Source organism: Argiope bruennichi, chromosome 2 (genome assembly GCF_947563725.1).
Source record: "Argiope bruennichi chromosome 2, qqArgBrue1.1, whole genome shotgun sequence".
In the NCBI taxonomy this organism is placed as follows: Eukaryota; Metazoa; Arthropoda; class Arachnida; order Araneae; family Araneidae; genus Argiope; species Argiope bruennichi.
In genome coordinates, this window is record NC_079152.1 from 84113145 (window position 1) to 84131228 (window position 18084).

The 18084-nt window shown below is 28.2% G+C and overlaps 1 protein-coding gene across 4 annotated transcripts in view; it reads right to left on the minus strand.

Annotated features, from left to right (window-relative positions):
* Positions 1-954: 954 nt before the first annotated feature.
* Positions 955-18084, minus strand: part of LOC129958829 (PDZ and LIM domain protein Zasp-like) — a 63692-nt gene continuing 46562 nt past the window's right edge. Inside the window, exons 9-16 of one of the 4 annotated variants that reach the window (XM_056071551.1) lie at positions 17647-17758; positions 14852-14971; positions 13377-13464; positions 6562-6697; positions 5389-5575; positions 4950-5070; positions 2177-2292; positions 955-1371 (exon numbers count right to left, since the gene is read on the minus strand). In XM_056071551.1, the coding sequence (XP_055927526.1) occupies positions 1291-1371; positions 2177-2292; positions 4950-5070; positions 5389-5575; positions 6562-6697; positions 13377-13464; positions 14852-14971; positions 17647-17758 (961 nt within the window). In that variant the 3' untranslated portion in view covers positions 955-1290. Of the gene's footprint in view, positions 1372-2176; positions 2293-4949; positions 5071-5388; positions 5576-6561; positions 7016-13376; positions 13465-14851; positions 14972-17646; positions 17759-18084 lie in introns of all 4 variants that reach the window. The other 3 variants (XM_056071533.1, XM_056071558.1, XM_056071543.1) reach the window with 3 other exon arrangements.

An 18084-nucleotide genomic window follows, 5' to 3' on the forward strand; every position in this document is an offset into this window, starting at 1 on the left:
TTTCAAATTTTAAAGCATGGAACATATCATTTAATTATCTATTAATTTGGCCGGAATATAGAAATAAAAGTATTTAACAATATACTTTTCTGAGGATATTGGACAGCTACAGCTGTCATATGCTGCAACATGTTAATGAGAAGCAAAATTTATATTAGGTGGAAAAAATTGTTTCTATTAAAGGTATATAATGTCTTGAAAACTAGCACAAATCTATTATTTAAAATCAATATTTCTACCTATCTATGTAAGATAAAATTTCTTTTGAAAATAATTAGAAATCACAGTTGTGATACCTGGTGTGATATGCAAATGAATGTGCTCAATTTCATTCAGCTTGGCAGCAAGAGAGTTTAAAGTTTTATAAATTTTAACAGAAGGCCACACTTTTCATTTTAGCATAACTGTCTGTGATGGTATCCTTCATTTTTAGACATCGAATTTTACTTTAATTAACTTGTCCTTTGTTAATTAACTTTAATGTCCTTTGAAAATAATGCTAATTTTTACTGTTTTCTCATGTGTATTTTTTTTTTATTTAGCCATTACTTTGTTATTTATAAACATTGATTTTTAGAATGATGATTTTCTTTTTCTTGTTTTAATCATCTCATTACATGCAACTGATATGTTTGGTTTTGTGTTTGTTTTAATCTTTCAATATTGCTTATATTAATTTGCAAGAAATAGTCACAACTTAGCTATAAAAGATGTGTAAATTAATATGAGAGATAGCTGAAATATTTAGCTATTTTATTTAATCTACTTAATATGTTACTGTATTTTTGTGTTACAAATACAATGTTTAGTTTGTTAATCTGTACTTGTTTAATAAAAAAGAAAAATGTTATGAACAGTTCTGAGCTTAAAAGAATCATTTTATATATATTGACATTTTATGCACTCAATGTATAATCATCTGTGTTTTTCCTTAAAATGACAGAAATATAAAGATACAGTTTTTCAGATAGATTTTAATTTAACAAAGCATCAATAAAACTAACTTAAAAAGAATCGCAGTACAGAAAAACGTTCAAAAATAAAAGGCTAAGCATGTTATTACTTTAAAAAGTCATTATTTCAGTCATACTTCTACGTCTTTCATGCATAATGCATCAAATGGCACACTGAAGCTTAAACTACTGGATTTTTATTTATTTGTTTTGAAGCTGTATCCACACTTGAAGATTCTTGTTTTATAGTGGGGATAAGCATCTGCAGCGTCCATCAGTTCCTCAGAAAGTTTTTTTCCTCTTCTCTTGACTAGAGTTTCAAACATTTTGACGATATTTAGTCTCTTGAATGAATTTTGCAATAGGGCTTCCCGCCTTTTGCATAGAAACTTTGACCTTCTAAACCTTTCAGGCATTTCTAAGAGAAAAAATAATGAGCTAAATTAATTAATGTTTTATATAATAGACTTTCTTATAAATAGTAGACTCAGTTTGCATTAATAATATTATTTTTCTGGTTAACTTCTGAAAGTTGAATTTGTTATATTTCCCCATAAATCAGTTCTTTAAGTTGCAAAACTCATTAAGTACTATCCATTCAGAGGTTGATTTCCTTGATTGATGTATTCATGTTTATTGTGCATATCTAAAACAGTTTTAAAAATCTAATTAACCAGTGAATCAGAAAAATGCTGCTTATTCAGAAAGAATGGACAACCTTTCCTGTTTTGCGTTAAGGGAAAAAAATATTTTCAGCAATGTTTATAACTTTTTAATTATTTTTTATAGGAGTCTTATTTCCTTTCAGCTTTGATCATAGAAGAATTAGTCTGTTTAATTAAATTTTTTGTTAGAAAAAAAATCTAATAGTAAGTTAATAATTGCTTTCTAGGTTCTGACAAGTTACAAAGTTAAGGCATAAAAAATTATATTTCATTTTAGAGGAAAAAAAGAGATCTATTCAGTTTGTTTTGAAAGTAAAATAGATTTCTAATGTAAAATTAAACAAATCTTTTAAAAATGATAAAATGTGGTAAAAAATTGGAGTAATTTTAAATCAGAATATGTTATCTGTTTACAATTATCTTGTAAAGTTAATATTCTTTTGGCAAAGAATACAACTAAATGATTCTGAAATGTCTTAACATATTGAATATCTTTCCCACTACCCATATGTTGAAGATATAATTTTCAACAAACAATAGAATAAATATGGTACTCACCGTGCATTTGAAGCATTGTGAGTGGTAATTGTTGTTGAGGGCCTCTACCCACCTGTCACCAGCCTCAATAGGAAAGCCACAACCAACACATTTTGTAGTAAATAGTTCATTCCAATCTGAAATATAATTAGATATATGAATGTAAAATAAAACATGTAAAAACTATCTTACTAAGCAGCTGTCTATTTTAGCACCTTTTCAGAGGAAAACATTTAAAGAAATAGTTTTCATTGAAGTAAATATATTTTTAAAAAAACAAACAAATTGAGATGTGCCTGGCATGTAGTAGTTTAATTCAATGTTTTTAGAGAGATTCATAATAAGGTCCATCCCTGTGGAATACTTCATATCAAAACAGACTAAATTAAATCTCAAAATAATTCAGATATGTGAGAAAGATAAGAATAAGCATTAGAATACATATCCCCCCTATAAAGTATCTTTTTTATTGCAATTTATGTATTTTTATATCATTCAATATGTTCCGGTTTTACATTATATTACAAATATAAAATTTCCTTGATAATTTTTTTTTATCTTGAATTTATTTATGAGAGAACTCGATTATATAAAGAATAGTGTTTTTTAAATGTTATATTTTTTAAAAGATCTTCTATTATTGCCTTTTAAAAGATATTTTCAACCTGCTAATTATGTGTAAAGAATACTATAACAAGCGACTATCAAAATTATTAATATACAAATGGAACGTCTTGCTAAACTCGGATGCAATTTTGAACTGTTTATCGTCATCGATTTTTTTTAACTCAAAACTTTTGTTAATGCAATTAAATGCACATTTTTTGGTTATAACTTTGCATTCACAAGTAAATATATTTAATAAAATAATAAAAAGTAAGAATTAAAGTAGAGTATTGAAAAGTACGTTTGTAATCTGATTTTTATTCCAAGACAAAAATAAATATTATAGAAAGAGGAACCAGGAAATTTTCATTGTACTGTCAATCCTTTTTTTAATGATATACATTATTCATCTATCACAAATTCAGTTTAAATGCACTTTTTATTACAATGGGCACAGAAAATTTCGTTTGATCACTGTAGGAGCGGTCCTGACATGTTGCTACCTATCCTAGAAATTAGATATTGTTTTAATAGGAATATTTTCGATAATATTTGTCTGTTTATTCATCGGTTCCTGAACTTTTTCAACTTATTTATAAAATAGAGAATAAAAAAAGTACATAATAATAATCATTAAATGTTGAAAATGCAAAAACAAACGCCTAAGTCACGGATTTTTTCTTCTTTTTTTTTTCTGTTTATGAAGGAGTGCATAAATAGTGCTCAAATGATCCAAAATTCATACAGGATGAATTTTATATTTAAGGGTTACAAAATTATGTTAAGCCATCCATAATTGATGATGAACACGTTAAGTTGCTAAAAAATTGTTAACCTATTTTCACTTATGATATAGCAGAGGAATTCCAAGAGTTGAAATTGACCCTCAAACTAAGAGTAAACTTTAAAATGGACATTTCCATGTACGAATTATTATACAAACGCAACGAAAACGATTCATTTTTGAAAAGTTTCAATTAACTTTAAATTGATAGTTCATAATAGTAGTAAGTAAGCCACTAAAAGTCAGTTTGTGCATTTTGTTTAATCGTAGCTCCAATAGCAATTGCTCATGTAAATTATTCTATTGTGTGTACAAACAGCATAAACTTACTAAATCACATTATCAGTCATGTCCCACATACATATATGAATGAAGCTGAATTAAAACTTCTGGAAATTGTGATGTTTTATTTTTCAGTTAATTGACTCGGCTAACTGCATATAGAGCACCACATTGCAGTTTGTGGCAAAAATTGGAACTATAATACTTATTATATTTTTTATAATTCAAATAAATCGAAATATCATAGTTAGAATAATATTTATGAGAAAATTAGTAACATTTGGTGAAACAGATTGTTTTTGCAGTGGAGTTCGAAAATACAAAAAGGTGGTTTCCCCCCCCCCCCTTATTTTGTACTCTTGTCCAAATATACATAAACTGTGTACTATCCAAAATGTTTTCTCAGGGCAAACATTAGTCTTAAATGCCTTATGAATTCTGCAGAATACATAAAAGATATTGATTAACTATTAAAATTATTCGAAATAGTGAATATATTTACAGTTATTTATGTATTCACAAAGACGAAGAACGCAGATGTGTTGATTCACATATTATTTCTAATTAATCGCCAAAGACGATCAGTTGGTTTGCTGAAGACATTGGTTAACTTTAATTTCAGCTTAATTGTTATAACTTCCTGATTCCCTCAAATTATCAGTCATTAAAACCGTGTTATTTTAATCGTCTTACTTAAGTTTCGCTTATTGTGTCTATGAACCTTTTTAATGGAAACACCCCATAACATAGAGTTATTAAAAAGGTAAATATCCGATTCATCTATCTTCCAAATTTCGCATATTGTATGGCGTGAAGTTTTTTGAGTGCGTGTGTTGTAACATATTTGGAAATTATCGCAGAAAAGTGCCAAAAATTCGCTTAATTTTTAATTGATTAAAATTCAAAATAAAATTTTATAAAAAATATCTCCTAAGTACATATTTCCACTCCAAAGAAAATTTGTGTCAAATTTCATAGCTATAGTGGGTTAAACAACGGCTTGCAAAGCGCCAAAATATATACACATTCAATTTTATTAATAATAAAGATAGAATTTCATTTTTGTAGCAAATAAGAAATAAGAGATGAAAAATTTCTAAAGAAATATATATATAAATTTACCTTTTTCACAGTATGGTCTTCCATCTTCCATATAAAATGAACTGTTTCCAAATGGCTTTGAACAATAACAACAAATGAAACAATTTGGATGCCATTGTTTATCTAAAGCATTTAGGCAGTCCTGAAAAAAAGAATATGTACACTTTAAATGTTTCTTTTTTCTTCAAAAACCAAAAGCATGTTTTTCCAGAAGAAATTTAATATTTTAAAATTTACTTTAAAAGCAAAGTCGAATGCATATAAAGATTCCTCAAGAAAAAGAATCATTCACCTAAGTTATGCAAATGGAGTCATGCAATTAAAATGATACACATAATTGAAGATGCCGTCCGACATCTAATTGAATGCTGTCTTACACTATATTACGCCCTTTTCTCTATTGTAGAACTAATACTGTAGTTCTTTCAAAACTCAGTTGATCACAAATTGACTCTCTTACCCCTTTAATTCTCTTCAAACATTTTGAGCAAGTTGGCGCCAAGTGTACTTCATAGCAGTTTTCACAGTACAACTGTCCTCTGTCTTCTACGAAGCCTATATTGACTAAGGAAGTTTGGCATCGATTGTTGGCGCACAAGAAATGATCGGGACACCAAGATTTACCGAGAGCGACAACAAAAGGACCTCTGAAAGAAAAGAAAAAATTAAACAATAGCACAAGCTAGCACTTTTTAAATTATTATTACATTACATTACGAACACAAATACAGGATATTTAAATAATGTTGATATTTAGATTATCATAAACAAAGCTTTAGGCTTGGGGACTGGCTACATGTTTATTCACCGATTCACATGTCAGTTCACATTATAAGGTAATGTGCCGGCGTCCTTGCATAGGAGTAGCGCATCTTCCCGTTGATTTGGGTGTCCCGGGTTCGAATCCCGGTTCGGGTATGTTGTTCTTCATCTGTGTTCTATCTGTGAGGTGTGTGTATGTGCCCTGTAAAAAGGGGTTGTGCAAGTGAATGTGTGTGAGTTTCATCTTCATATGAGCTAGAAGTCAGACTTCTGCCCTCGGGTGCTCAGGGGTCTTTACCCTCAAAAGCTACTGCACTCCCTTTCCGTGGTAATGCGGACACGACATCATCATCATTATAAGGTAATGTTGTTCTTGTAGATGATGACCGATTTTTTTTTTTTTTATAAAATTTCGAGTGAATAACGATTTTTAGAAAATAGAGCTTCGTCATTTAAAGCTTTTATGATGTATTGTTAAAGATTAAGATATTTGTCATTAGCATCATATACTTTCAAACACCAAAGGCATAATATCAACTTTGACACCGCGAATAATTAATCGTATTGTTAGTTAACGAGATTGTTGCTATTGTTTTTCAGTCACAGTTTAATATTCATAATAAGCAATGCTTATGCTTATTTCATAATGCTCTTAATTTTCAGATATTGGCGATATTTTTTTAAAATTTTATTTTATAAGTAGGTTGAAAAGATCGATATGGATCTTTCTATGCTAGTTCAAGTAGAATGAAAACTACCTCTTGTGTTTTATAAAATTTATTTTTTATAAATTTAGCCTTCAAATTGATTTTTTTTTTCAAATCGCTTCTGCGCATAAATAAGTTCAAAAAGTTATTGTGAATTTAAATACCTTATTGGAGTTCCACAAATCTGACAAATCGGTATCCTGGTGCCACTGGGAGCCTGAGGTTTCATCTGTCCTCGTCCCCTTTTTGGGGCTGGCCTGGAGCCTGTTCCGGCATTCATCGCCACCCCTGATTGAAGATCTGAGGAAGTGGAAGTTGTAGTAACAGAACTGCTCAAGTTCCAAGTCTGAACCTTGTTGCTCTGAACTGCACTGCGAGGCTTTGGACTAGTGGCAGGCGGCACTTTAGGTCCAGGGGTGGACAAATTAGAAATAGATTGGGGGGTTGGACTAGAAATTTTTGGAGTGGGTGAAGTAGAAGTAGAGAATTTAGGAGAAGGAGTAGCATGTTGGGTGCCAGGAGGAGGTCGATAGGATGGCAAGGGAGGGTTAATGTTTGAGGTAAGAATAGATTCTGGTGCGGGAGCATTCTTCTGAGGTGGCCACACAAACTTATGACCTGTGAGAAAGAAATGAGAAAAGAGAAAGAGCAAGAAAAAGAAGAGAAACAACCAGTTTTCAGTGAGGCAACTTAGTAAAAAAAAGAAATATTGACTGCTGGATATTTCTGATGAAATTAGTTACAAGTAATTTTTAGAAGAGACATTAAATAAAATGAGCAATCCACTTTGGTGTAATATATCGCAAATTTATTTGTTGCAAGAAAAAAATTAATAATTTTGCGTGTTTGATATTTTTTACTGTGGGGGAGATCAAAATTTTATTCTTCAATCGCAGATGTTAAAAGAAACCAATATGTTCAAGGATAAATGATGAATCTTGAACATTTTGAAAACAAATTGTGATATATTCAAAAACAGATTGAATGTAATTAATTTAAATCAATAATTTTGGAAGACAGCTCTCAGAATTTTGAATTAATTTTTTTTTAAAATTCAGTTGTAAAATTACCGAAAATTTTGATTTCAAATTTTCGATAATCTTACTATTAAAATTGGAGCATGAATTTCAAGTTAAGTTTCTTTTTAACAGTGAATAAATTAAAAGCTTTCCGGCAAATCTTTAAATAACAAGTATGAAGGAAGGAATATTTTCCATTTTTAAAGCATATTTCAGCAGCATATAGTGAAATATAGCATTTTTTAAAATTTTTTTTGTACAAATGTTTATTAAAGAAGTATGAAACAGAAACTTTGAAACTAGAATAAGAAATAAATATTTTTTAATACTTCTAAATACTTTTTATTTTTTTCGAAATAAAAATTAGTATACAAAACAATAATAATGAAAAGTATTATAACATGCTGTTATTTTTATTTTTTTTAGTGGCAAATTCTAAATTTGTTTTAATTCATGCACATTTTTAAATAACTTTTCATGCAACCTGCAAATTCAGTAAGCAGTTTTTTTTAAGTTTTGACAAACTACAAACTTGCTTTTAAAATATGATCTGAAAATCATTTCATAAGTATTTTTTCAAGAAAACGATTTGAGAATAATTTTCGATTGTTAATTTACCATTATTATCAATTAAACTATTTCAAAACAGAAGTTTTCCCTGAAATATATTTGTGGGGAATGAAAATATTGTCCAGTTAAAGTACTGATTGCTACTGTTAACTTATGCTTTTACTGCCCTCAGTCAAACTTTATTGCAGAGTAGCTGAATCGTTGATTCATTTCCTTTAATATCCTAAAAGTCAAATTGGTTATGCTGGGCCAAAATATAACGATCTCTGGTGACACAAATTACTGATTGAGAAAAATGGAGTCAATTTCTATTATTTTAGAATTCCAGTATTTTTCCTTATTCTTCTTGTCTTTCTCTTTCTGTAACAATGCATACAAAATATTTTCATCTCTCTCTCTCTCTCTCTCTTAATTAATTAATTATTTCAAGGTATTCTAATATCCTCTTTATATAATATATAGTGCAAAGAATTTTTTTCTGTTTTAACATAGCCTTAACATTACCTTACTTGATGTAGAGAGATCAATATAATTTCCTTACTTGATATAGAGAGATCAATATATTTACCTTACTTGATATAGAGAGATCAATATATTTACCTTAATTGATGTAGAGAGATCAATATATTTGTGTGAATAGTCATTTATAACATCTTCACTGTATTTTGAAAGCTTCATGCATGATTGAAATGCTTATAAAAAAGTACCATATTAGACAACTTATAGCAGATTTCTTCGATAAGCTTTTTGACATCTGAACATAAAATCAGTAACACTCAACTTTTCAACATTTTGCATGCGAACTTTCGGCAATAATTGACTAAAAATAAAATAAGTTCTTATTTGTTTTATTAATGCTCATTGATTATATCCAATACATGGTGTTTCCATTTTATTCTAGACTTCTTTATTCGGTGTTTCACTTTTATGCAAACCATCCCATTTTGAAATTATTGAAGATTAACATATTAGTAAGGCAGTTAACTGATTTCTCTGATTTTCTCACATTTATTCAGGTTGAATCTTAAAAATATATTAAGAGTGTTTAAACTGGCAAATGGTACAGTAGAAACTCAGAGCAAATTACTGTGTATTACTATTGTCTGATGAAATATTATATAATACAAACCACTTATGTTTTTTTAATATAATTTTGCAGTATCATTATGAAGTTGAAAAGAATAAATTTCATACTTTGCTCCATTGATTTATACATATTTCAACATAAAAATTTCATTTTACAATAAAGCAGTTTTTTGCTTTTTAATAAAATTCTATATTTTTCGAAATCCCTTAATCAGCAGTTTCCACCCTTTAAAAAATGGGTGGGGATGTTTTATATAAATATGTAGACAACTGCAATTGTCTACATTCATTCTTCATTAAGACATTCATAATGATTTAGAATATTCAGTTCGAACTTCTCTACTTCTCTTAGATTTGATAAAGATCCATTTCTATTTTGATTTGATTATTTCTTGAATTCTATTTAAATATTTCTTATAAATTTTCTCAATACACCATATATTTTTCTTGGTATTGCAATTGCGTACATCAGTAAGACCATGATAGAAAACAAGTCAATTTCCTTTATAAACTGACAATTATCATTTTAGAGAAATTTAATTATATGCACAGTTACTATATGGAACGACCCAGCAGAAACCAAGTGCAATCAATCTCTAATACAGATTAGTTAATATATTAAAAGAAATCTAAAACAATCCTGCTTTGGAACTTTTAAGGAGCATTTAAATTTTAATAGAATCTGTATGTATGATATCATAATTACAAAAATACATGTCATTTAATTACACTTGTTGGCTCAAATACTATACTGTGATATTTTTTCTTCTTCTTTTAGTAAAATAGGAAATAGATTACGAATTGACGAGGTCTGTTTAACTTGTATCAGCTGAATATGAATCGCCATCATTCCTTGTACAATAAATAATTCAAAAGAATAGTTTTTATGTCCAAGAATCTGTTGTCCGACTTTTTCTTCTTAAAATTTTAAAACAATAGTAAAGTAGAACAAGGAAACAAATTCCACAAAACTGTGATTGCTTTGCAGTAGGTTTTGCAAATTTCTTTTGTATTAATCGAAACAGATACCTTATTAGAAAAATTGGTTCGTGTTTCATTATTTGAAAGAATATGAGAACAAATAAAATATTTCCAAATGTAAAATTAAACCTATAAACTTACCAAACAATGCATTAGAGACTGACATAAAAAGTATCATAATACTTTACAGCTGATCATTGTCAAAATAAGGGGAAGGGGAGAGCAAAAGTGATATAGTTTTTCAGATGCCAGTCGCTGGGGGTACCACGATGATAATATAAAGTTTGTAATCCCATATATGACAGAGAGGAAGTAATAGTAGGCTTTAATCGTCAGTTTTGCCAAGTCCCTGCATTAAATTGTATTCCTGATGCTTCAATTAAAAAGAAAAATATCACTGCAATTTTCCTCACTTTATTAATAATATATTTCAATACTTTACTATGGCTTATCTGAGATTTTATTTTATATAGGCTTTAGTTTTCAATTACTGGAATAGTATAAAAAATTGTTTCAAAGGAGGAACCTTTCTTTTAATAAAAAATGCCGATTCAAAAAAGAAAAAGAAATCTTAGTAACAGAATTTTTCGTATACTTTATAATTAATTAAAAAAAACACCATGCAAATCAAAATATATACACAAACTATTATTTCATATTTTAACAAGTATGTCTCAGTATTTTAATATCTTTTCATGTCATATTATATTCATGAAAAGAAGTGACGCTTTTAATATGTTCATTGTTAAAATTTTCATATTAGAGGATGGCAGCATCATTTAACCATATGAAAGCAATCGCAAAAAATAAAAAATCATATATTTAAATATTATGCTTGCAAAATAAGCTTTAAAATTGCACTCACTTCAAACTGGTCAATGATAAGGTGAGGGAAATAAATTAAAAGAAAATTATTATAGAAAAGTAAAGACACACCAGGAAGGTAAAACAACATACAGGCACAAAATATCAGTTCAAAGCATCAAGTATTCACACCCCACATTTCGTGCTCAAAACACTAACTTTAGTTAAAAGCTTGCAAGCTTTTTATATTACATTCTGTATTAGTGAACACAAAGTACCTCATATATTGTTTTTTAGTTTCTTAAGGAGGATTCTCTATTCATTATTGGAATTAACCAAATAACATTTGTAACAAAATTTTCTAAAATATTATAGAAGCTTGCAAAAAACACCATATATGCTATGAAATATTTCTTATCTAATTTTAACAAAAATATTCGCTCTCTTTTTACATACAAAAAAAATATAAGTGTAATTATATCTAAATAAACAATAAATGCGATTGCTTAGGCAATTTTTTCTTATAAAAGTACAAATGTAATGTATAAAATTCCGAGATTATTTTTACAAAAGCAGTGAACATGCATGTTTTGATATGCAGCTTTCATACAACATAATGAGAACTAAAATATAAAAAAAAAATATTAAGACGAATGCTATCTAAATGGAATTTTTAAGCCATTATAATGTTCGTGTCATTACAGACATATCAGATCTGAGTAGTAAAATTTCAAAAATCTGCATGCAATTCAGAATTTCTAAATACTCATTGAACTATAATTTTTATATGGCGTACACTAAACATGGAGCTTTCATATGTGTTAATTGCAATCTCAAATATGAGTCACAAATACGTTCTATTTAAAATCTTCACATAAAATTTACATTGTGAAGTACTATGAGCTTTAAATTTAATAAATGTTTAGCCAAAATAATTTATTAATTAGATGTTTAAAAATATAACAAATAATGTTTGATTAACAAGAAAATTTAAATTAAAATTAGTACTTAGATAAGAGATGTTTAAATTTAAGTGCATTAAGAGATACATTTTAGATTACATTTTGAAATAAAATTAACAAAAAAAATATTCTGAACATTGTGATAAAACAAAAATTAATAAAATTATTAGAACAATATTTCAAATAATGAAAATTACAATTTTTTAATGCAAAAAAGAATATTTTTAAAAAATGCATTGACTTTCCAAGTGTTAACGAGATGTATTTTGAAATTCCTGATTGGGAATACTATTTCAATGCAGAAAGTTTTCATAAACTTAGGGAACTTATTAATAATTCTTATTACATGATTTTCATTGCGTACACAAGCCTAAGTGCTTCAATCACATGGGAAGAAAGTTATTCAGAGACTGATTTTCAAAAATAGGACATTCTAAACTTTTTTAAAAAATCGCTTTCTTTTTTCAATTTATTCGAAGCATCTCATCTTAATTATTTCGATTCTAAATCAGAAGAAGGCTTATTTAATCAAATTTTGCTCAGAAAAAACGAAGAAAAACCTTTAGAAACCATGATAATCTCGATTTCAAATGAGAAAGCAATTGGAAAGAATACAAAAGGATTTATTTGCTTGACTCCAAACTTTTTTGTATTACACAATACAAAAGTACTCAAATATTACTACAATACTTAAAATATTCAATATTTTAAAATAATTTCGTATTATACTATTTAAATAAAAAAAAAAAACTTTCAACGTTTCTGAACTGTTAAGTCTTTTAATAAGTCCACTGCATTACAAGGTACGTATAATTAGTATCACGAATTTATGCACTAGGTGATTAGATAAAATACATAACTCGCATATGTAGAGTCGAAACCAAAACGATGCGTTTCCCACTGATAATTACTTTTTTTGTATAAGGCAGTCATCGACAGATAATTTAACTCGATTTTCTAGATGGTATCTTGGCTATAAGCTATGCTTAGCCAAAATTCATCTCGATTACTGAAACATTAATAATTAAATATTTCACATCGATAGTCAAAATATTCTAACGCTCGCCCATAGAATAAGAAAATTTCAAATCCCGCTTATCATAAGTGGCCTGATTTCGCATTTTACGGCGAATCATCGGTAACTCCTGAAGCCTTATCATAATATCAGGCACTTTATTACTGTGGCAAGTTTAATTTAGTTACACTAACGTTCCATTTTGAAAGAAATACGGGAAATTATTTTGGGATGGTTCTCAATTTTTAACCGTGGGCAGAAGAAAGGACAATCCTCTCCCCCCCCCCATTACAACTTCCCACAGAACACTAATGAGAGGGGGTTTGATTCCGTGGAATAATAAACATGAAGTAACTGCGAACCTATACCACAATGAACGCGCGGATGTGCGCAAACATGCATGTATCACGCGCACACACATACATAAATTTTTAATCCATATGACAACAAAAAATTTTAACTGAAATTTCGATTTCAAGTGAATAATAATAATTAAAAAAAATATTTGAAGCGTAACAAATTCCATAGAATTTTATTCTTACCTGGTCCACCAGTAACTTGCGTACTTGTTACATTTCCTATAGGAGCTGATGGCGGTGCTACAGGTGCCTGACTTTGAGGAGCTGGTTGCTGAAATTTTTTTACAAAGAAATGAACACATTTGAAACAAACCGCTAGAAAACAAATTTTGTTTTATAGACAAGAAAGAGAAAATAATCCGATTCTAATAAATTCAGTCGGAAAGTTTTAATGTTAAAAAATATGTTTTTGTTAATTAATAAAGTAAAGTATAAACAGTACTTATATTTATAGATTAAATGAGTATTGCGAGTTCCTTTATAATTTCCTTTTAAAGGAATTTATATGAACTTCACAAATGACAATGCACAAACTATACTGTTATCATTTATAATTTTTATCGAATCTTAAAGAAAACTTTATCGTGTTCCACTGCTATTTATATCTCAGATACTAAGGAATATTTCTAACAATGGTTTCTATAAGTATATGCTTTCAGAAAACTTATTTTTTTTAAAGAATTGGATTATTTTTCCGAATCTGTATGAACTAAATTTACATCGCATTCATGCTTGAAAATTTAAAAAAAGTTCGTACAGTTTCTTTTCTACCAACTGTATATGTGCAATACCACAATTCTTTCTATCATTTTTGTGTAGACAACATCGCACATAGAAGAAGTGAAATGAGAAAAAAAAATTAAAGCAGATACTTTGGAAAAAAGATGCATAAGGAAAGATATATAAAGATACTTCTTCAATCGTCTTCAGATGATTAATTGGTAATGGTAGTAGATTTTTACTGGACAAAACAAAAAACCAAAAGCAGAACCACGTCTCAAAAGTGCCAATATGTGGCTGTTGTTAGCAAGGTCAAAGAAAGAGTGGCTCCTTAATAATCAGGCATCTTTAATATCATGATATGTTTATACAATCCAGGTACCATATCAGTTTAAGAAATACGAAGGTGTACAGTTATTTCTTCATAATAATAAATCTTGGGTTGTATTTTTTCTATCAATAGAATTTTTATTAGTTAAATTATCTTCATTTTTAAACTTGGCAACTCTTGAAAACAATAAAGGAATTGGGAAATGTTTGAAAATGAAGTATACTGTAACTATCCACTTCTTCAGTTGGAATTCTTCTCATTCTTCAAATCACACAGAAGTGGAAAAACGAAATTATATGATGGCACAGGACTGAAATAATGGAGATTGGTTTGAAAAAACTAAAGTTACTGTAAGTTCAAATCAAATAATCTAGAATTGATCAATGAATCTCCTTTAAAAGAGATGAACTTCAGTAGAAATTTGGGCTATGCAAAATTGACTGTTTTCATTAATATGATTGTCTGACATTTGAAAAGAAACTTTAGCGTAAATTATACAAATCACACGTCGTAAGACATACACCAAAGACATCTATAGGTAGGTGCAAGCAGCATAAAAAGTTTGTTAATGGGTTCACACATTGGGGTTAGTGATCACACCAATTACCGTTTTGAACGACGGAGCAGGGGCAGCCGGAGTGAAAGAAGGCGTATGCGGCTTGAAGGGTGGTGACAATAGTGGTTGAGGACTCTGAGGAGCTTCCACATGATGCATTTCTCCCGGTTTCTACAATAATGAAAGTGATTCATAACACGAAGCAAAATTTAAAAGCTTCGATTTATAGCGGGCAATCCACACCTATATGAAAATCCCTTAATAGCAACATTCGAATTTCTTTTCCTATTTTTTTCCAGCAGGCAGCATACTGTATAGCTTATTTGTCTTTATAACATTTAGAGACTGATAGAATGTAAATGTAATAGAAAACATGAAATATGGCATCATTACAATTTACAAACAGAATCAAATTATAAATAAAGTTTTTAATTTAAATGTTTTCTGCTTCAACATAACAACTTCGTGAATAATCTTTATTAATAAAAAGATGAATGTGTGTGCGTTGACGCTCTACAGACTAAATCGTTTGGCTTACACTTGGCACATATATTATTTGAATGGTGGACATAGCGATTTTTTTAAACTTTAATCAGAATTTTAATTAATTAAAAGATAAATTTTCGCTTTTTCTGCGATAACTTAAAAAAATCATTGCACAAAAATAAATTTTACATCATTTTAAAATTATAAAAAAGTGATTTTTTTAATGATACCAATTTATGTTTTATGTTAAATAAGATTCTGTTTAATATTTTTGTAGTTTACAAAACAAATAAATAAGTAAAGCGAATTTTAGGCGATAAATGAATCAGTTATAAACGTTTTTAACAACGCTATGATGTTATGGGACTGTATCCATTAGAAAGATTCATATACACTATAAGCAAAATATATACAAGATAATCAAAATAGTACGGCTATAATGTCTGACAATTCAGCAGAATCAGGGGAATGAAGTTATATCTAAGCGACTAATTTGAAAGTAAATTTAATCAATGTTTTCGGCGAGGCAGCTAGTCGCCAGAAGCGATTAGTACACGATAAAATAATATATATGTATGATATTCGTCTTCCGATCATCAAACAATTGATAATCAAGATAATTCAAAATAAATCATCAATTTCAGACACATAAACATAGTGCTTTAAGAGGAAAAAATAAATAATTTTTTTTTTCTAACTACCTTAATTGAAAAATGCATATAATTTGCGTCATGGAACAATTATTAAAAATCATTTATAATTCATTTAGAGTTTTTTTTTTTTATCACAGATTTCACATTTTGATACGTTATGAAAAAAATTTGCTTTGAAAACATGTGTTGAAAAAGTATTAAAATAGCGGAAAATTTTTATTAAAAAAATATGTTTTATTATAAACTTTGCACTGAACATCCCGTCAGTAAACGAATAATATTATATTTCCATATGTTACAAACAAAGAACATGAAGAACCTCTAAGTTTTAGTGCTTTTTAATTATAATGCATTAATTGCAGATTTTTGTTAAGAAATCAAAAACGAATTAATGATTTAAATATAAAAAAATTAATATTTTCATCATAGAATAATTTTTTTTCTTCAAATTATAAGTCTGTCAAAATTAAAAAGTGTTTAAATAGTTCCACGTTATTGAAATTACTTAGACACCTAACTTACATTAGAGGTCAGAATTCTGAAATGGGTAGAAAATGTAAAATATAACTAGAAACATTGAAAAATATTATGCTACACAATAGGTTTTATCCAAGACTAATATTTATAAATACGAAAACTTCATCATGCACAAACTATCCATTTTTGCATTATCTTTTACGATTATGTTCAGGAGAATTCCAATCAAGTTTATTTTAAATAATTTTAATTTATATTATAATACTTAATTTTTTATTTTAATTAAAGAATTAAGAGGGTTAAATGTGTAGATTTAAATAATATACTTATTTTTTAAACAACAAATTATAATTTTTAATTAAAATAATTTTAATAATTTAAAAATGAATTAATTTTTAAATTTAATATTTAAAAAGAAAAATTTTAATAATACTTTATTGAAAATTATTATTTTTTAAATAATACTTTGAATATTAAATAATACTTAAAAAGGAAGATTTTAATAATACTTTATTTTTATTTAGATGCAAAATTATTAAAGAAAAATAATAGAATTTAAAGTGAAATTTCAATAATGCTTTATTTTTAATTAATTAAAAATTATTATTTTTTAAATAGTACTTACAATTTTTAATAATATTTAAAATGGCAACAGCATTTTCTTTAGTATTATGAAATTTCTCTAAAAGCCTTTGACTATGAATAATTGCAGGAATAATTGTTTCTAAAAGCGAAAGTGTTTGGCATCCATTATTATATTATTTTCATTTATTTAATTTCGCAGAATGATTTAAAAAATTTGAAATGCAACATATTAAAAATTATGCTTTAGGAAATATATTAAGAAAAATCTCAAAGAAATCATTTAACTGATTGTGGTTTCATGATAAACTCGCACTTCAACTATGCCCCAAGCTATATTGTAACATAACACAGCAAGCATTAATCAGTTCACTGTTTCGACCTCTTCGGGAAATGCGTATTTAAATTGTGTCATCTGATTGATTATTTTTTAATTGTAAATCCTATGTAAAATATATTTGTGTCTCCTACTTAATTATTACCCCTGATGAATAAACTCGTCATAACATAAAATGTTAATACTTTACCCATAATGAGTCAAAAACAGATAGCTGGTTAAATTCTATAAGTGCAGTCATCTCGCATGAAAATTCCACCGATTAAAAATGAATAAGTGGAATAATTTGCAAAATTTCATTGTATACTCACATGGAAAGGAACTGGCGAAACACTCCTGTAAGCCGCCGGGGATAAGGGGTCGTTGATTGGAGTGCGAGGAGTGGGGCTCAAGGGGGTGGGAATCGGAGGTGCTTCGGTCGGCCTGAAATCAGTTTTAAAAGCAGAAAGTTTAAATCATCAGTTTTAAAAGCAGAAAGAAAACGAAGTGAAATGATTAACCCAAGCTTAAATAAAATAAATCTTATTAAATTATTGCAAAACGCTTTTTTTTCCCTAGTTAAAAGACAAAATAAAACTAATTTTAGGATATTGGTGCGTTATTCAGTTTACTTTATTAGATTAATGTCTTGTTTTGAAAGTAAATGAGAGTTGTTTTGTGACAAACTATGCAATATTGGATCAAGGTCAAATGTCGAGGTCAACAGATGGCCATCTTCAAACTTCTGTGCATACCATTGAACAGCAACG